Source organism: Aethalodelphis obliquidens, unplaced genomic scaffold (assembly GCF_003676395.1).
Source record: "Aethalodelphis obliquidens isolate GAN/ISIS:26980383/991018 unplaced genomic scaffold, ASM367639v1 scaffold15, whole genome shotgun sequence".
In the NCBI taxonomy this organism is placed as follows: Eukaryota; Metazoa; Chordata; class Mammalia; order Artiodactyla; family Delphinidae; genus Aethalodelphis; species Aethalodelphis obliquidens.
In genome coordinates this window covers 365905-385822 of record NW_020837959.1, presented here as the reverse complement: position 1 = coordinate 385822, position 19918 = coordinate 365905, and the positions used below count along the sequence as shown (strand labels likewise).

The 19918-nt window shown below is 60.8% G+C and overlaps 1 protein-coding gene across 4 annotated transcripts in view; it reads right to left on the bottom strand.

Moving 5' to 3' along the window:
* Positions 1–1824: 1824 nt before the first annotated feature.
* The window catches only part of GAS6 (growth arrest specific 6), a 35956-nt gene continuing 17862 nt past the window's right edge, over positions 1825–19918 (bottom strand). For 2 of the 4 annotated variants that reach the window (XM_027115741.1, XM_027115744.1), the window contains 11 exons: positions 19351–19473; positions 18483–18605; positions 16162–16284; positions 15488–15609; positions 14740–14858; positions 14276–14465; positions 12144–12308; positions 11147–11315; positions 7742–7914; positions 6355–6583; positions 5048–5483 (listed from right to left, as the gene is read on the bottom strand). In XM_027115741.1, coding sequence (XP_026971542.1) covers positions 5332–5483; positions 6355–6583; positions 7742–7914; positions 11147–11315; positions 12144–12308; positions 14276–14465; positions 14740–14858; positions 15488–15609; positions 16162–16284; positions 18483–18605; positions 19351–19473 — 1688 coding nt within the window. In that variant the 3' untranslated portion in view covers positions 5048–5331. Of the gene's footprint in view, positions 2313–5047; positions 5784–6354; positions 6584–7741; positions 7915–11146; positions 11316–12143; positions 12309–14275; positions 14466–14739; positions 14859–15487; positions 15610–16161; positions 16285–18482; positions 18606–19350; positions 19474–19918 lie in introns of those variants that run through there. The other 2 variants (XM_027115742.1, XM_027115743.1) reach the window with 2 other exon arrangements.

Genomic DNA, 19918 nt, shown 5'->3' with positions numbered 1-19918 from the left:
TCACCCTCTTTATGGTACCTCGGTGAACAGATGATGTTCTTGATGTATCTACTGATGCATGTGCTTGTTTATTTTTAATAGACTTTACTTTTTATAGCAGGTTTAGATTCACAGCAAAATGGAGAGGAAGGGCCACAGAGTTCCCACAGGCCCCCTGCCCCACGCAGGCGCAGCCTCCCCCACCATCACCATCCCCCACCCGAGGGGCCGGCCGTTACCATCCGTCCCCGTCACCCAGAGTCCGTCGTCTATACTCGGGGTCACTCAGTGTTGTACATTGTGTGGATCTGGACAAATGTTTAACGTCCCGTGTCCGCCATTACCGTCTCATGTGGAGCACATTCACTGCCCTAAAAACCCCCCATGCTCCACACTCTCACGCCTCCTCCCCTAACCCTCGTTAACCGCTGGTCTTTCTATTGTACTATCTCCATAGTTTTGTCTTTGCCAGAGTGTCACATAGCTGGAATCATACACTACGTAGCCTTTTCAGATTGGCTTCTTTCACTGAGCAAATATGCATTTAAGTTTCTTCTATGTCTTTCCATGACGGGATAGCTCATTCTTTTTATCACCGACTAATGGTCCGTCGTCTGAGTGTAACACAGTTTGTTTATCCATTCACCTACTGAAGGGCATCTTAGTTGCTTCCAAGTTTTGGTAATTATGAATAAAGTTGCTATAAACATTTGTGTGTACATTTTTATGTGGACATTAGTTTTCAGTGCCTTTGGGGAAGTACCCTGGAGCACAATTGCTGGATCACGTGGCGAGAGTATGTTTAGTTTTGTAAGAAACTGTCTCCCATGGTGGCTACACCATCCTGCGTTCCCACCAGCAGTGCTGAGAGTTTCTGCCGTCCCACGTCCTCACCAGCACTTGGTGTTGTCTGTGTTTAGGATTCTGGCTGTTCTAATAGGTGTGCCGTGGCATCTTACTATTGTTTTAATTTGCGTTCGCCCTGATGACATATGACATATGAGCACGTTTTCATGTGCTTATTTGCTATCTGTGTATCTTTGGCAAGATGTCTGTTAAGGTCTTTGATCCATTTTTTAATTAGGTTGTTTATTTTCTTATAGTTGAGTTTTAAGAGTTCTTTGTATATTTGGGGTAACAGTGCTTCATCAGATATGTCTTCTGCAAATTTCTTCTTCATCTGTGGCTTGTTTTTTCATCCCCTTGATGGTGTCTTTGCGGAGCAGAAAGTTTTCATTTTAATGAAGCCCAACTTGTCCATTATTTCTTTCATGGATTTTGCCTTTGGTGTTGTATCTAAAAGGTTATCCCAAATCCAAGGCCATTTAGATTTTCTCCTGTGCCGTCTTCTAGTTTTACAGTTTTGTGTTTCACTTTAGATCTGTGATCCATTTTGAGCTGACTTTGTGACGGGTGTGAGGTCTGTGTCTAGACTCGGTTATTTGCACGTGGAGTCCAGGTGTTCCAGCCTTATTTGTGAGGAGACTGTCTTTGCTCCATTGTGTTACCTTTGATCCTTTGTTGAAGATCAGGCGACTATTTTTGTGGGTCTGTTTCTGGGCTCTCTGTTCTGTTCATTTATCTCTTTGTTTATTCTTTTGGCAACACCAGGCTGTACTGACCGCTGGAGCTTCATAGCAAGACTTGAAGTCGGGTAGCTTCCTCCAACTTCGTTTTCTTGAAGTTCTTAATTTTAATGCAGCCCAATTTTTAAATATTTTTCTTTATCATGAGAGCATTTTGTTTTATTTTCTATTTTAAAGCAATATTTCTTTACCCTAGTTCATGAAAATACTCTTCTATCACAGGGGTCAGCAAAGTTTCTCTGTGAAGGAACAGATAGTACATGGTTCAGGTTTTGAGGGTCCGTAGCTGTGAAGCTACCGCTCAGCCCTGCCATTGTAGCAGGAGAGAAGCTGTAGAGAATCATAAGTTAACGGGTATGACCGTGTGTCAATAAAGCTTTATTAACAAGAACAGGGGTGCATCACCTTAGGCCCACAGCCTACAGTTTTACATTATCTTCTAAATGCTTTATAGATTACCTTTAGATTTAAATATATGCTCTACATAGAGTTAATTTTTTCTGTCATATGAGCTGGGGTCAAATTTCCTATTTCTTTAATGCAGAGATTTCAACAGGGATGATTTGCTCCAGGGGACGTGTGGCAGTGTCTGAAGATGTTTTGACTGTCTCAAGTGTGTGTGTCTATGTGTGTGTATTTGGGGGAGTACTGGCAGCAAGGACAGAGGTTGCAGGCATGCCGCCAAATACCCTAAGGGCACAGAACAGCCCTTCACACAAAAAGCCGTTATCAATCAATCGATAGTATCTGAAAAACAAACAAAAGAATGAAATACAAACAAATATTACAGCTCTTCTATTTAAAACAAAAAAAGCAAAACTCTGAGATCAATGCAGACCACAAGTGTCAGCAGCATAATCCACCTGAGTTCCTCCTTCCTGGCGCACAGTCAGACCCATCCCAGCTCCATCTCCATGGCGCACAGTCAGACCCATCCCGGCTCCACGTCCATGGCGCACAGTCAGACCCATCCCGGCTCCATCTCCATGGCGCACAGTCAGACCCATCCCGGCTCCATCTCCATGGCGCACAGTCAGACCCATCCCGGCTCCATCTCCATGGCGCACAGTAAGACCCATCCCGGCTCCATCTCCATGGCGCACAGTCAGACTCATCCCGGCTCCATCTCCATGGCACATAGTCAGAAGACGTGCAACTCTCTGTCTGCCCCAGCCTCGTGTGCAGTCTGGCCCGGACTGGGTAGCAGCAAGGACGCCAATCTGGCCAGTACAGCTGGGGAATGTCTTGCAGATTTTGGCTCTCCACTGGCCATAAACTTTTTCTTGGCAGTAGTTAGAATAACCCCTGGCGCCCAGTGGAAGTCTATGGAAACCTCAGTAGGAAACAGATGTGGCCCTCGCTCTCCCCGGAGAGAAGATGAACCCAAGGTGGTCAGAAAGCCCCTGAGAGCTGGCCTCGGCTCCGTGTGTCTGTGAGGCCAGAGTTTCCAGTCCCAGAGCTCAGCATTTGTCTTGTCTGCTCTCTGGCCATCCTGGCCTTTGTGAGCGGGTGGGGGCTGGCCTGGGGAGCATTCCGTAAGAACATTCCAGAGCTGCCTCCGGAGTGGACAAAAACCAGAGAGGATGGCGGGAATGCTGTGGTGACTGGGCTGAGAGCAGGCCCCAGGGTGGCTTTGGGCTCCTGAGGCCACATGGGGCCAGAGGGTGGGCAGCAGGGGGTCTCCTGGGGTCGTGGGCGGGACTGCGTGCCCCCATTTCTCAGAGTGGTGCTCAGCGGCTCTGGGAGACCACGGGCGGCAGGGGAGACCCCTGCTCCCTGAGCTGATGGCAACCGTGCCTGGTCCTCCTGGTCAACATCAGAGTCCCCAGGAACTGGGCTCTCAAGCCCCCAACGGACAGTGTGAGGCACGTCCTACAGCTCCAGGCCGCAGCCTGACCAGTTCAGCCCACCAGGCCAGCCCCCAACCCGGAGCTGGCACAGGGGCCTGGGCTGGGGTCCACTTAGGCTGTGAGCCAGACCACACGTCCACTCCGGTCACGGATGGAGGAGGGGGCTCCACGGTGCTCTGGGAAGAGGCTGGCTGGAGGCGGACTTTGCACGAGGACCAGGGCTCGCCGAGTCCCCTGACTGACCTCCCTGCCAGCCCTTCTGTGCAAATCACTTGAAGAACTCTCGGGCTAGTTTCCTGAAGTCCTGAGTCAGCAGAACTCTCACCCACAGCCCAGTGAGGTTCAGGGACGCCTGAAGGAGTGCACCGTGCCCACGGCTGGCCTGGCAGAGGAGGGGCCCAGACACATACATGCACGCTCATGCACACACACACAGACACACACACAGAGACACACACACAGAGACACACGGTTTGAGGCAGGCCGGGGAGCAGACAAGTGGGTTCAGGCTGGCAGGAGGACATGGGTGGCCCTGGGAGGGGCTGACCCCGGCTGCACGTGCCAGCCCTGCTGGGCCCTGGGGTCCGAGCGCCTCTGCCTCTGGGGTCCTGGCCGTCACCTTGTACCTTCGGGCCTCAGTCTGGTCGTCTTAGGTGAGCTCGGCCCACGGGTCCCGCCTGATGGGCATCTGTGGTTGCCAACCCCTCCCCTGTGTCATGGAGACCCCGTCCCTTCCAGGGCACGCCAGCTGCCTCTGCCCACGGTCCCCGGGGTCACTCCACTTGCCAGTCCCGCCAGCCAGGATCGAGAGGGAGCTTCTCCACCTGAGGTGCCGCGGCCACTCTGTGTCCCACGGGCTCCGCACGCGGCTGGGCTGGGGTCCTCGGCCCCTGCCCCTCCTTCCGCCCCTGCTTGTCTCTGGGTCAGGTTGTGACTGTAAACTCACGTTCAGCAGCGGGGTGGGGGGAAGGCGGGCGGGTGCAGAGACCCCGAAGCCGCTTTGAGGGATTAAAGCCATGAAGCTGAAATGGGGCCGTGGGACCCTGGGCTGCCTGCCTGAGAACACACTTCAGGGTTTAGTATTTAAAAAAATAGAATCTCAGTCTTGGGGTGGAGGGAAGCCCCACCGGATGCCGGAAACTCCCCTGGGACCCTCTGCTGCAACAGCGCCCGCAGCCCCAGACGTGTCCGCAGCAGCTGCAAACGCTGGGCTTGCTCTCCCCTGTGACCTGGTCTGGCGTCGTGCTGTCGTTACTGCCCCCCATGCTCCTGGAGCCAGAGCGAAAGGCCCGTGTGCTCGACCCCCGGCAGACCCGGCTCTCTCTACAACGAGCAGGTGCCTTCCGGCACCGCGCACGGCCTCCCGAAACGAGGTGGGAGAACCGAGGCTGCGGGTTTGCACGGGGAGCCGGCGGCGCTGACCTGTGGCGCCTGCCCGTGGCCGCGCAGGCAGGCGACCGGCACTGCCGCCTCCCGGAAAGCGGCTCATCCCCGTCTCGGGGACGCCGGCGGCAGGCGGAAGGGATGCCGCCTGGAGTTAAAGCCGATGGGCCTGGCGGACCGCTCTCGGCCTCGGACCCCATGACGGCTGCGCCGCTGAGTGCCAAGGGGCAGAAAGCGCCGACACAGAGCTCGGAAGTTTCCGTAAACGTTTTATTTTTCCATAGTTTTAGGTCAGAGAGAAGCATCTGGTAATAAAAATAACAGAATTCTCTTCCCGGGTCCGCTCGGGTGGTGCTGAGGTGAGTCCGCTATTTACACATATGTTACACACGGGCAGGGAGGCCGTGAGGGGAGCTGGTGGGCGAGGGATCAGTGTCTCGGGCAGGGGTGCGGGGGCCTCCCGCCGTCCTTCCTGGTCTGGGAAGAAAGCTAAGGCGCACGTGGCTGTGCGGGCGTCCGGCGGCAGCAGAAGCCTAGGCGGCCGGCTCAGCTGGGGGGCAGGAGTGGGCCGTGATGTCGCTGTGCTTGTAGATGGCCTCATCCAGGTCCAGAACCTTCCGGTTGACCTCCAGCGTCATGCAGCCGCGGTAGAAGGCTGTGACCGGGGCCGAGGTCACTGGCACATCTGGGCCGCGGGGGAAGAACAAACACGTCTCAGGGGGCGAGATGCCCGGCGTCTGGGGCCTGGGCTCCCCGCTCTGCGTCTCCGGCCGCCTCGAGGGCACGGTTTCCCATCCCTGCGGAACCCCTCCGTCTGGCTCGGGCACACGCCCTAGGCAGGTGGTGAACCGCTGCCACCAGGCTTGACGCCGCACCCCGGCCCCCAGGAGCGCACACAGATAGTCAGATCAATTAAATATTATCTTCTCGGCCCGAATGAGTCATGCCCAGGGCTTCCAGGCTTTCTCTCGTCCTCTTCAAAGCTCTGCTTATTAAAACCAAATGCACTCTGAGTCTGCCAGCCAAGACAGAGATGCCGCCGTCTGTGGCAAGTGGACACCCACCCTGAGGGGTGGGAGCGGACGGGGCCTTACGTGAGGCCCTGGCCTCGTCCTCCTGCCACCACTTCGCCCCGATTCCTGGCTCCACCTGACCAGACCTGAGCCCTGGACGCAGGAGGGGCCGGGGTCACTCTGCCTGCTGCCATGGCAACTGGACACCAGGCCTCAGGGGCGAGGCTGGCTGGGGCGCTGGGGCACCCAGCCCCCAGCGTGGCCCAGTGGGCTGAACCCTCCTCACTAGCCTTGGCCGGAGCCACCGTCTGATGCCCACGGTTGGGGGCGGGGCTCCTGGTGGGTGCGGGAGCCGGGGAGGGGAAGCTTCAGGCTGCCACTTGGCCCTGCAAGCGTGTTCTCAGCCTGAACGCCACACACAATGGCAGGCCGGGGCCGACACCCAGCGAGTACCCGATGCAGCCACGGGCCGGCTGCTTCCCTCCTCCTTTTAGTACAGAGCAGCCCAGTTCTGCTTGGGGCGAGCAAGTTGGGGCACCCTACCTGGCAGCCCCCCGACGAAGGTGAGCACGGAGCCCTGCAGGTGCCTCCCGAGGACGGCCAGCCTCTCCTGCAGCCCTGCTGGGCTCACTTCACTCTGGCCCTTCGTGCCGTCCACCTCCAGGGTGGCCTCGTCCTTGTTCACAGAAACGGTCACAACGTGCTCCTGGCCGTCACAGACCTTGATCTCCATCAGGACCAGGGTGACGCTCTCCACGGCCAGGACGACCAGCTGTGGGGAGAAGCACGCCTGAGCAGGGGCAGGGCAGGTGGGGTGGTGGCCAAGTGCCCGCGGGCCCTGTTGTCCTGCCCTGTCCTGCGGGCCTCCTGCGGGCAGGGTCGCCTGCGGCCGGGGTGTGACAGGGACTCAGTCTCTATTCGGGTGAAGGAGGGGGCCACCTGGACCCTGCAACGTGATGGAGGACGAACAAATAAAACCACACACCCTCGCGCGGGAGCTGGGGGGAAACACGCTCCAGAAATGGGAATGCACATGCATTGGCCTGGGCAGAGGTGACCCCAGTCACCAGCGTGTCCGTAGCCGGGACACAGGCTAGGGCTGCCCCTCCACGTGGAGCTGCCACAAAGCACCACAGAGGGGCCCGGGCAGCAAATGCACACGCCAGGCAGAACACGCCTCTGACAACACAGGGCAGAGGCGCTGTGATGACCGATGGCCCTCCCCTCCCTCCCTCTCCTCGCCCGGGGAGGTGGTCTCAGCTGGGTGGGCCTCGGGGCCGTTTGTCCCAAGTACCGGGATGGGGGAAAGCCGGCCTGGGCAGGGCGCGGATCCGCGCCCATCAGCTTGCAGACCCGCTAAGAGGGGAGCTGGGTGGCCCCCGCGGGCAGGCTGACTTGGTGAACACACCCCTCTTAGGACAGAGGTGAGAAAATAAACCTATTTCCGCCACCTCTTAGCTGTTCTCTGAGAAAACAGTGAGTCCAGTCAGCACGGTGTTGGCGTGGTGTTGGGAGAGTCGGGAGAGGGGGGCTGCGTGGAGGTGATGGACAGCGTGTCCAGGGGCATGTGCCCAGAGCTCCGCCTGCGTCCCCAGGGGGCCGCGTGACAAGGGTCTGGGGCACGTTTGCACATCTTTTTCAAAAGGAAGATCTGATCTATGAGCAAAGTCCTTTGGCTTACATACGAGCAATTAATTCAAACTGCTACACCACTGAGCGGGTGGGAAAGTCTCCCCACCGCACAACTGGCTTTCGGGAACGCAACACTGTCCCCGAGCCACGCGCGGCTGCTCAGACCCTGGAGAGAGATGGGGAGGGTGGGCTGGAACCTCGAGGGGCACGGTGCGGGCCGCAGCCTGGCTGGGCACTGGGCGCTGGGGCAGCAGTTCGTCCTCAGGGGTCGGGGGTGGGGTGGGGCAGTGAGTGGTACCTGCTTTTTGAGCTTCTTGGTGGAGTGGTAGTCGACCAGGGCCACGGAGAGGGCCACGGCCTGGTCATCGCCCACCAGCGCAAGCAGCATCCCCGTGTCGGCGGCGGGGCGGATCCGAGCCACGGCCTCTACTTCCCAGGTGGTCTCGGTCCCGACGTCCGGCGATGTCCGAGCTGCAATGAAGGCGGCACATCACAGGGCGATCCAGACCCGAGAGGCGGGGAGCGAGACGCGGCGAGCTCAGCTCCCCCGCGGCCCCGGGCAGCAGAGGACGCCGGGCGGCGGAGGAGGTGGGAAGCCGGTAACAGCCTCCCAGAACCCGCGGTTCGCGCCAACAGCTGGGAAGTGACGGGGGCCGGGCTCTGGACTCAGGTCTGGGCCGCAGTCCAGAGGCCCCAGGCCGCCTGAGGATGGCCATGCCGCCCGCTCCCCCGAGCGCCCCTTCACGTGACCACCGGGCCACCTAGTCCCGCCGGGACCTCAGACGCGCCACTTGGGCCGTGCTCAGCCCCCGGGCGCCCCCGACTCCCTCCCCGCAGGTCAGTTGAATGGGGCGGGCGTCTCAGCCTTCGACCCTCTGCACCTCAGCTGCGGCCTTGTGCAGCCCCGCAAGCTGAAGGACTTTGAAAAGTTAAAGACGTGAAGAAAATGGACGCTTCCACGAGCCCCACTCAACAGCACATACGATCTTACATCCTGAGCTGCGCTTTTCTACCGTCACAGTCGACGCGTCGCGGGTGAGGTTTTGTTCGGGTGTGTTAGACGGGCCGCAGTAGGTACCGCGTGTGGATTATAAACCATACGGTGCGTGTCACGTACACGACGCATCGGAATGAGTATACATGGTGCACGCCTCTTGCACAAACTGCTCCAAAGCACTTGTGGTAGCAGGGCTGCACTCCGGTTCTCGGAGGGCGAACGCCACCTCACGTTTCCTCCCCACGTGTGATCACCTGCTGCTGAAGAGGCCAGACAACCTCCGCCCTCTTGGGTTTTAAGTGTTTCTACCTCGTGAGAATGTCAGGCAGGGGCTGCTTCGGCAGAGGATGCTGAGGCCACGTCTGCGAACATTTGGGCTCGGACCTCGCCGTGGGCCGGTCTCTGCCCCCAGTGGACTGTGTGCCCCTCAAATCGTGTGTGTGCCCGCATCCCAGAGGGGCCTGTTACGGCCAGTTCCCGTAATTGTTCATCGAATCAAACGCACGCAGAATTGGAAAAAGGAACCGACCCAGCCTTCTCCTCTGCTGCCGAGCTCCCCCTGCACCCCTGCGGCAGGGGGAGTATGTTCCCTGCGGAGTCCCCGGACAGAGGAGGCCCGCGGCCTGGTTGCCAGCAGTGTGCTTAAGGCACCGACGCCTCGGCTCCCCTGGAGAGTTTTCTCGGGTGCACAGTGGGGTCAACCACACGCCCCTCACCGAGGGCTTCTCAGGCTTTGAGACCCAGTGAGTCCAGATCCACCGGGACCTGCTGCTGAGGACAGTATCTGTCATTTCCTAATGTGTCCTTTCTGTGTTGTAACGTGAGAACGTTGACGGTATAGTTCAAGACACATTAAAAATGCATAGAGTTCTAACTACCATTTGGCCTTTGTTGTCACAGAACTTGAAGATCAAAACCATGCAGCAAAAGCGCGAGCAGACCACAGCAGGCACGGTGACGGGCACAGGGACAGCACTGCAGCCAGTGGAGACTGTGCCTGCGGTGTCTGCGTTACCACAGTGTTAGTGAAAAAGGAATTAAACATTTATGCTCCATGATGTGATATTAAACATCATAGGATGCTCTAGGTTTGCACGTACAAAAACAAAGACTGAAAGAGTGACGTGTTTTGTGTGAGGTGGTGCGATTAGGGGTCAATGGTTCTTTTCTAAAAACCCTTCAGTGACGTGGTGATGCTTTTGACAATTAAAGACAGAAAGGGGACAGTGACACAAGGTCTTGAGAGGATGGCCCGACTTGCTAAGGAGGAGGGAGCAGGCCCCTCGTCCTCCGAGCTGGACGGGCCCTCCTTGAACTTGCAGGCCACCGGGGCAGTGAGGTCTGAAGGAGGCAGCAGGCCACCTGCCCTCCTGGGCTGACAAGCAGGGCCGGGATGGGGTGGGGGGTCACGTGTGCGCCTTCAACCACGAAAGGCTCAGAGTCTAGGAACAGAGAGGGGTGGGGGTACCCCGGGGACTCTCTCAGGGTGAGAGTGTGGAGGGGGGAGCAGAGCCGGGAGCGGGGGCCTTCGCAGCAATGCCAGGAGCCTGGCAGGAGGAGTGGGCTGCGGAGAAGGGGAGGGGGGCGACCCTGGAGCCTCCCTGGACCAGGTGTCCGCCTGGGACTGCCGGGCAGCCCGGGCTCTGGATGCCTTCCCGACCCTCGGAAAGAGGCGCACGGTTCTGTGCGAGCTGTCCCTGGGCCGGGACCCAGGGCTCTCCCAACATCCTCAACCTGGAAGTCACTAAGGCCCGTGAGCCCAGGCACGGTGACACCTCGGGGCTGCAGCTGGTGCCCCCTGGGAAACAGAGGCTAACTTCAACCCTGTCAGAGGGGAAGTCGGGGAAATCCTGGGTCCAGACTCAAATGGAACCGCCACCGTCCCCGCCCCCCGCCCCCGACGTCCGCACCGTCCGGGTTGACATCCCCAGAGCGGAGGTGGCAACGGTACCGCCGGGATTTGGAACATTCGCTCATTTCAGATAAAGCTGACATCTAAGTGCTCACCTATCAGCATGGGAGGATTATTTGTCTTTACTGTAAAAGTTGTCACTGATGGATAATAAAAGGGAAGAGATAGCTGTGGTTTGTTCCAGGAACGAAGGGCCCTGCTTCACAGAAGCCAGAGGGACTCCGGGCCGACCCTGTGTCCCCTGCGGCAGCACGCTGGCCCCCAGCTGCCCACCCCGCCCGCTACGAGGCCTGCTCCTGTCTCCCCGGGCGTGAAGGAGAAGCTCCTTTGCTGCCTCCGTAGCAGCTGGAAAAGCCCGGCTCCTTGGGGCCTCTCTCCTCCTCGTCCTTCTGAAGCTCGAGCTCAGGGACTCCTTGAGCCGTTGCCCCCTCCCCACGGCCCACGGCGCTGAGACTACAGTGCTGGGCGTTCCCGAGTGGCTCCGTCTACATCTACCTGGATGAGCCTGAGCCTGTCTTGTCTCAGAACCTTCTGGGAAGCTCCCCTTAGAGCCCTGCATCCGCCTGCCCGTCTCGGCCACCAAGCACCGGCACCCTCCTCCGTCCCTTTTTTCCCAGCCCTGCGCCCTGGGAGTGGGCCTGTGCCCCGCCTGTAGCCCGGGGGCCGTGAGGCCGTCCCTTCTGCCGTCTTCCCAGTAGGAAACTGCTTCCTGCTTCTCTGGTTTTTAGTGTATTTCGGCGTATTTTGGCTGCAAGGACAAGCACAGCCATCCCGATGCAGGAGCCAGGACTCACCATAATCCAGGCTGTAGGAGGCAAACCCTCTCCCAGGGAAGAAGGAGCCTCTCTCGGTCAAGGAGAAGCACTGCATGTTCACGTTCGCCTTGACCGTCTCCTGGACGGTGGTGTCCTCACCGTCCAGCCAGTGCCAACTCCTCAGGCAGCCGTCCAGACGGGGGTTCATCTGGAAAGACAGAGACCCCCGGTGGCTTCCTGGTGCCGCCCGCTCCCACGGTGCCCTCCCGGCGCAGGCACGTGGAAATCCACCACTAACGTGGATGAATCCTGCAGGGGGAGGTGTTTCCACTACAGGCTCCGCGCTCACGGAGGGATTCGCTGCCCGACTCCAGGTACACGGCACACGCAGCAGCACACGTGGCACATCCGCGCCCCACCCGTCCTCCTCTGCCTGCACCCGGTCCCCACTCATCTAACAGACACAGGGCGCTGACTACCACCTGGAAGGACGAGGGCGAGGGGCCCCTTCCACAGCAGCTGTGCCTGCGCTCCTGCCAGGCGCCCAAAGCACCTGGGGTGTGTAGGGCGGGGGCTGGGGACCCGCAGCTGTGCACTTGCCGCGTGGCTCTGCACACATCAGGTCGCCCCAGCCTTTGTCTGTAAAACGAGGAGGCATGAGGCACACGGATGGGACTCTGGGGTGTGGGCCAGCCCTCTGGAGGGAAGGTGCTGCCGCCGCCACCCTCTACTCGGAACCTCAGCGTGTAACCCAAATGTACTTGGGAACTGTCCAAAAAAGTGAGTGTTCTTTTTGTTAAAGGATAATTTCTTTGTGATTTATCTCCTCTGCAAAATAGACATTTTTATCATGAATTTAGACGAGAACGCGAATGAGTTGCGTAGAGAGATGGTGCGGTGCGTGACGCAGCTGCACTGCGGCTTGTTAGGGTCTAGAGATGCTTGCCTCCCTCCGGTCCTCTCCCAGGGCCCTCAGGGTTAAACCCTGTGCTCAGCCACCTGGGCTCCGACCTCAGGGGCTAAGGACAGTACTTACAGGCTGGACGAGGTCTTTCTCCTTGAAGGGAACGCCTCCCACGGTCAGGTTCAGATGGTATAGTCCTCTGTCCAGCTGGAACAGGTCACCGGCCACGGCGATCTTCATGACAGCATCCTTGTTCACCTTGATCACCAGGTTCCGTTCGAGCTCCTCAACAGAGATCTGAAGAGCACAAGTGCAGTGAGGGTGGATGTGCACCTTCTGAAGGGGCGCCGAGCCTTGGGTACCAATTCCCATCACCACCCAGGGCCAAGAGACCCCCAGCCTCGGGGGGGCCACGTTCCCATCACCACCCAGGGCCAAGAGACCCCCAGCCTCGGGGGGGCCATGCTCATCACCTGTACTGCTTCCCTGGCATCTATGGTGTGGCTCTGACCCTGCCGGTTTTGGTTTCCTCCCAATGCTACTCCCTCCCCCTGGCCCCCCCTCCTCCTGCAGGTGAGCCCACCTGGAGCCCCTTCCCCATCTCGGGACCCTAAATTAAGCCTCAGTCAGGGAGCTGCCTTCTGGGGGCCTGAGGTCACTGCCCCCTTGGGTCAGCCCTGACACCTCTGGCCCTTAGCTTCTCCTACCCCTCACTGAGCACTTTGAATACACGAGGACATATGTTACCTCGGGATCTCCAGCAATAGTGCCTGGCACGGATTGAATGCTGACTGAACGTATGAATTCTTTCTAAAACTTGCCACTCTTTCCTGCTTTCCTTGTAGGAAAGTTAAAAAATCTGTCACTCTATACGATGCATCTTCCTAATGACCCAGAAGCCCCTCAATTTCCTTTCTGGCTCAGGTGGAGAAACATTTAGGTACTGGGTCTGAATTTGGTCAGGAGACAGCAGTGTGCACATGTGGGGAGCCTCAGAGGCAGGGAGAGTGGGCAGAGGTCGTTGTGGAACTGGCCCTGCACCTCAAGGACCAGTTTGTGCCTTGGGTGGGCTGGCAGCCACGTGCATCCACTGGTCATGCCTCCTCTAGCCCCTTCCCCTCGGGCAGTGTCCCAGCCCCGCTCGGGACCCTCCTGCCCTCAACCGCGGGGCAGCGGGTTCCCACGTGTGGAGCTCCCTCAACCCCGAGACGGCTTCCCTCTAGATCGACTGTTTTATCTGTAACTTTGCGGAAGGCATCCCTCCTGCTGCTTTGGAGATGCTCGTGCTTTAAGAGTCCAGGAAAGGAGGAGCTAGAGGCCACCGACAGGATGGAAATATTAGCAAACGTCTACACTGTTTTTATTCGCAGAGACCAGGGCAAATTTTTCCATTTAATCTTCACTTCTAGAGGAAAAAAGAATGCTTTTCCCATTTCTCTTTCAAGCACTTACTTCTAAAAGCCCAGTTCCAACTAAGGTTGCCTCCAAGTTTGGGGAGGGAGCCTGCGTGTCACAGGCTGCTTTGCGCCAGGCATCATGATGGAGGACACAGCGGCAGCTCCAAAGCCACCGGCTGCAGTTCAGGCTCTGGGCAGTCAGGGCACCTCCCTCAAGAGGCTGGAGGTCAGCGTGAACGGAGCAGGCCAGGGGGCCAGAGCCTGGGACGGCGTCACGAGTCACGTCTGACCCTGCCCCACACCGAGAGCCGGGCCCCGGGACCTTGGCCGGTTCTCAGCCTCGACACGACTGGCAGTCCGAACCGGCGGGTCCTCGAGGTGGTGAGTCCCGAGTCCCCCTGGCCTCAATCCAGCTGCCAGGGGACCCCCATACCCCCCCACAGCTGTGATAAGCAGAAGTGCCTCCAGACACAGCCAGGTGTCCTCAGAGGAGTCACCCCACTGAGAATCACGGCCGCTGCGGTGGAAGCCCTGCTCTGCTTCTTTGAGGACATAATGCCCATCTGAGCGCAGGCTTTCTGGCGCGGGGCCGTCCTGCCGCGGCTGCACCCACTAACTGCTGAGTGAGCGACGGCAAGTAGATGCTGGGTCCTCGGCCCAGGAGCCCCGGGCCAGCCCAGGCAGCACGGAGGGGGCCACGCTCACCGTCTGCCAGGAGCCCCGGGCCGGCCCAGGCGGCACGGAGGGGGCCACGCTCACCGTCTGCCAGGAGCCCCGGGCCGGCCCAGGCGGCACGGAGGGGGCCACGCTCACCGTCTACCAGGAGCCCCGGGCCGGCCCAGGCGGCGCAGAGGGGGCCACGCTCACCGTCTGCCACGAGCCGTGGTTGATGATGGGTCCGCTGCTGGTGACGCGGCCCACGCCCTGGTAGCGGAGCTGCAGCTCCAGTCGGCCGGCCCGCAGGCCCAGGACGATCCAGGTGCTGTCCCGATGGCCTCCGGCGAAAAACAGGACGCCCTCAGGATCGAAGGTCCTGAAGTCGAACTCAGCCACCAGTCTGAGCGCCGGCAGAAACGAGTGGGTTACACGCAGGTCATGGTGCGTGACCCCTCCCGGCGGGGCTCGCCTGGCCTCGGGAAGAGCCCAGGTGAGCGGGCCGAATGCCGCCCGCACCCCAATGCCAGCAGCGAGTCCCCGGGGAGGCGTACAGCTGGCACCAGCCCTGAGGCCCACGCGGCTGTGCTGGACTGCGGGCTCCCCGGCCGGGATGCGAGCACGGGGCTGACTTTGCCCCCCGCCGCCAGGCCCAGACGCTCGGGCCGTCCTCTCACCTCGTGGGCTGCAGCCGTTTGAAGCGCAGCCTGATCACGGGCGTCCCGCTGAACATGCGGCCCAGGTACAGCGACTTCACACTCTTGGCCACGTTGAAGGGCACGCAGGGCAGGATGTCCTGTCAGGAGCGGGGAGCTGGCCTCAGGTGGGGGCCCTTGGCCGGGCTCCCACTGGAACCCCCAGGGACCCTGCTGCCCCCAGCCCAGCCCACCATGGGGGCTCCCAGGGGAGGCTGGTCTCCGATGTTTTCAGAGGCCCCCGCTCCCTGCTGGCAGCTTCTCCAGCACCCTCCTTCCCTGTGCATTTCCTTTCTGCTTTCATATTTTAATTATGGAATATTTCAAACATACGGAGAATAATAAAAACAACTATAAAATGTTGTAAAACAAGCAAAAAATGGAGACCTTGAAGTTGCTTCTAGAATGTTCCCTGCTCTACGATGCGGCTTCTCCACTACCTGGAGGGCCACATGGTGGGAGCCCCGGGGGGGTCACAGGGCAGCCAGGGCGGGCCTGCCCTCACGGTCAGGGGGCGCCTTGCTGCCCACGCATCGCAGAGCCCGGGCGGGGGCTGCGGTCACGCGTGTGTGAGTGAGTCACACTGGGGAGGAGCTGAGGTGGCCACAACCACACATCGGATGGCACGGCCACGCCTCCCACCCCGCCTCTCCCCACAGGCCCGAGGACGCGCTCCCAGCCAGCCCCACGCGGGGCCACAGCACAGCCGGGAGGCCGGGCCAGGTGCTACCTCGCAGGTGTTCATGTCCCGGGACAGCTTGAGGCCCCCGCGCCCGTCACAGTGGCAGGTGTAGCTCCCAGGGGAGTTGACGCAGGCCTGCTCGCAGCGCCCCTCCGCACACTCGTCCACATCTGCCAGCCACAAGGAAGCGCCTGAGCCCACTGACGCCACCACGCACCCTGCTGCCCCATCACACCGCCATGGACGTGAGTCCCCAGCCCGAGACCCGGGAGCTCCAGGCCCGTGGCTCCCGCCCAGCTGGCCGGCTCCTTCCTGGGGACGCGGGACGGAGGCCGTCAGCATGGCCAGGTCAGCATGGGGCACAGGGACAGCCTGGTGGGCGGGCAGGGCCAGGACTACCCCATCCCCTCCCTGGTGGAGGGGGCAGCCGCCGGCCCCAGGCAGGAAGGCGGTGGGAGGGAGCAGGGCTCTCGGCGCCCCCGGACTCGGCTGGGCTAGGCCGCACCGAGGGCAGGAGAGAAGCCCGTTGCCCAGAAGCACAGGGGCCCCGCCTGGTCGGTCTCCCTGTGTCTCTGGGGAAGAGGCCCAGGTGCACAAGGGGCGCGCGCCATGTCGCAGGTGTGCAGGACCCACACGAGCGCTCAAGCACGCTGTGCTCCTGGGAGAGCAGTGCCCTGCGCACGCGTGTGTGTGCGTGTCCCGTGTGGTGTTGGGGCGGGTACCTCGGCAGGACTTCTCCTGGGAGCTGAACGCGTAGCCCTCGTCGCAGAGGCAGGAGTAGGAGCCCGGCAGGTTCTGGCACTGAGCCTCCCCGCAGGCGCCTGCGTCCGCACATTCATCCAAGTCTGCAGGAAAAACCAGCTGTGTTTCAGGTCCACCAGGCCTGCTGGCAGCCGGCCCGAAATGAGACGCCGCCAGCCAGGCTGGGAACCGCCGCTGAGAGGCATCCAGCTCTGCAGAGTGAGCACAGCCTGGCCTGGCGGTGTCATCACTGCACCCTGGGCAACGCAGCCCTCCTCCCCTCCCCCTCCATTCCCTCGCCCCTCCCTCCCCTTCCCTCCCCCTCCCTCCCCTCCCCTCCCCGCTCCTCTCCAGCCTCCTCCCTTCCTTCCATCCACTGGGCTTTCCAGCCCCAACCCAGGAGCAGGGGTTGGGTGGGGGGGCACTGCTGATCAGGGGCCTGGTTGAGAAGGCTGATTCCAGACGGTGTACAGGGCACCACCTGGCCGGGCTGCACACAATTGGTGCTTAATTGCAATGACTGCAGTCCAGGAAGGTAAAAAAGTAACTCCTGGGCCCTTTGACTAGAAGTCCCAGCCTGCGCCCTGGAGCCCTGAGCTGACCGCGGAGCTGACCACTGCCTGCCAGGCCTCACTCAGGCTCCCTGGTTCCAACCCCTCCCCTCGCACCGGGGGCTGCCCGTGGGAAGCCAACGCCACAGTCGCTGCAACTGACAATCAAGGGTCAGTCCTGAGGTTCCAACCCCTCCGCCCCTCTGGCAAACAAGTACAGAAAGCCTGCAGTTAAGAACTGGTTCCTAAAGTGACAGAGGGACTTTCTAGAAAGCGCAACCGTTACTTCAAATAACATCGATTCCTCAGAAGGCACACAGGACCGCATGCCGCAGACTCACGACCTCATTACAAGGGCAGTTGAGCAAACACAGGCTTTCAGATGTGGAAACTAAGATCTCTCCCCGCGATCAGTCGTGGGAAGGAGACAACACAAAGGGCACCTGCTCCCCGCAGGGAGCCTGTAAACCTACACGGTTCCACGTCGTCAGGACCCACCTGCACAAGGACCAGACTGCAGCCGTGACGCGGGCTGCTCCGTCCTGAGCAGAACTGAATCTCTGGCTTCACAATTCCAAGAACTGGCCTCACGAGAATAGGATTAACACTATTGCTCATAATAATCTATATGTTTGTGGGCATCAAAATAATTGTAGCTGGCTCTGCCCCTATATGTAAGCGGACAACTAAAACCGTCAGCAAAGAGACGCTACAGACCCACGTCAACGTCTTCCACTCTGAGAATACGGCGCCTGTGTCAGCACGAAGAAGACAGAAGACGGACCTTCACCCCTAGCCCCGCAGAAATGGAACGATGTCTGACGGGGGATCCGTAAGCAGCTCTCCACAGGGAGCTGCCCTCGGGAAGCCCCCTTCCTTGTCACTTTAGCAGAGGCTCATTGCAGCTGGCTTTCGACCAGGCACCCCCACGCTCTGCTCATCTCCAGCCCAGGCACACCTCTCGGATCTCCTGATCACACAATACCTCGCCTAACCTGTCTCTTCTTTCTGTAGATCAAAGGAGCAGAAATGAAGCATAATGAACAGATGACCAGATCTCCCCCCAGCTTCCCGTCCAGTAATCTCCCGAACGAACCGTGTGACCAAGATCGCATCTAGAGGGAGGCCGTGAGGAGTCGACACGCCGCACACAGTGGGGGCGGCAAGGACTCTGAGCCCACCTCAGGGATTAACTCAGATTCCTCTCTGTCTCCCTTTAGAAGCTTCAGGGCCGGGCGGAATCTTCAGAGGGGGTTTCTGGGGGACTCTGAGGATGCCATCTCCCCACATCGCTGGCCTTTTCTGCCGGTTGTGAGCGCTGGTTTTGTAAGCAGTGAGCAGTGGGACCCTGGGCTCCCTGCCCACCCCCCCACCCCCGCCCCAGACGTCCTGGGCCCCGCCTGGCACAGAAGCCTCTGCTGGCTCTGTGGCCTGGAAGGAGGCCTGGCAGCCGCCTACCGTCCTGGGGCAGTAGGCACGGCCTCCCCCGCTGGGCCGGCCCCATCCGCAGGTCCTGGTGCATCAGCCCCTGTGGAGGTGCTGGGGCAGCTCCCCGTGGCCGCGGACATGCCCGGGCATGTGCTGTGTCTGCAGGACGCCCACAGCCTCCAGAGCCTGAGGGACCAGCCACGGACTGCAGCCTCTCGCAGAGGAGCAAAGCGACTGTGGCTTCAGCCAACTGGCAACTTGGCAATCGCAGAAGAAAATGGGGGAGGAGGAGAGAGGACGGCAACCAGGACCCAGGGCCTCACCGTGGCAGGTCCGGCCGTCCAGGGAGAGTGCGTAGCCGCTGTAGCAGCCACACTGGAAGCTGCCCGGCTTGTTGTAGCAAATCTGGCTGCAGATCCCGCTCTCCTGGCTGCACTCATTGACATCTGGGAACAGGACACAGGGACGGAGAGAGCCAGAGGTGACCCACAACCCGCCTGGAGCACGTCGCAGCGCCTGCATCTCCGACCCCATGGGATCCACCCTCAGATCCTGGGTGGGAGGGCACAGGGGCCCAGGGCTCCCACTGCAGCCAGGGGGCCGCCTGAGGGTTCTAACCACATCCTGGGGGTTTTCTGCAGCTCTCCGCTGACCCTGCGCACTGCAGACTCAGAGAGTCTCTTGACTCCTTTCTGACAGCTGGGGGGCCGCGCCGGGCGGGGCAGCTACAGGGCACTCTTACTGCCCTGCTCTCAGGAGGGGTCAGCGCCCTCCCCGCCACCCCCCCCCCCCCCAAGGAGGTGGCCTGGCCAGAGCACAGTTCAGGGCTCAGCACAGTGGGTTTTCAAGCTGGGTGGCGCCCCGCCCGGGGGGGAGAGGCAAGACCTCCCGCGCTGTGCAAACATTTGCGCTCTTGGGAGGACCCCGCCCGCCCATCTTCTCCCGGGAGCTGGGAGGGGGCCGGCCAGTGAGGGGCCTGGACCCCTGGCCTGCCGCCCTCCCACTTCTCCTCTCTCTGCTCTCAGCCAGACGGGCCGGTGCGGCTGTGTCCCCGGCGGGGTGGCAGGCGGCCCGGCGGGGAGAGGCGGAAGAGAGAAGGACTCAGGGCCCCACCAGCCCGGGGCCCTCGGGTGGCCCTGCAGGGAGGGCCTGACGCCTATGCCCAGGCCCGCCCCCAGGCCGTGGCCTTACCTCTGTTGCAGAGCCGTCCCGCCCAGCCGTCTCTGCACTGGCAGTAGAAGGTGCCCATGAGGTCCTGGCAGACCTGGGTCCCCCCCTTATCGCAGGGGTCTGGGTAGCACTGATCCGGCAGCTCTGAGTTGGAAGGAAGGAGAAGGCGGCCCTGAGCTATCCCTGGTCGGCTGGGAGGAAACCGAGGCAGGTCTGGGGCACTAACGTCCCCTCCACTGGCCCCGGCGGGCCGCACAGGACACCCACCTCTGGGAGGGAGGGCGTCACAGACCAGGCTGGCCAGGCCCCGCCGATCCCAGGAAACCCAGGTCAGCTCGGAAGGAGTGGCCGCCCACCCCCTGGGCCCGAGGTCAGGGCCGCGGCCCCGGGGCAGCAGAGGAGAGGAGTGGGCCTGGCTGGGCCCCGGGAGCTTGGACCTCCCAGGGAGCAGGTCCACAGGGCCCTGGCCGGTCCACGGGGCAGCCCGGCAGACACAGAACATCCCCTGCCCCGGCGGCCGTGTCCACCCTGCCAGGCCAGGACCCCTGGCCTGTGGGGTCCAGTTCGCACAGAGGGCGCCCACAGCCTC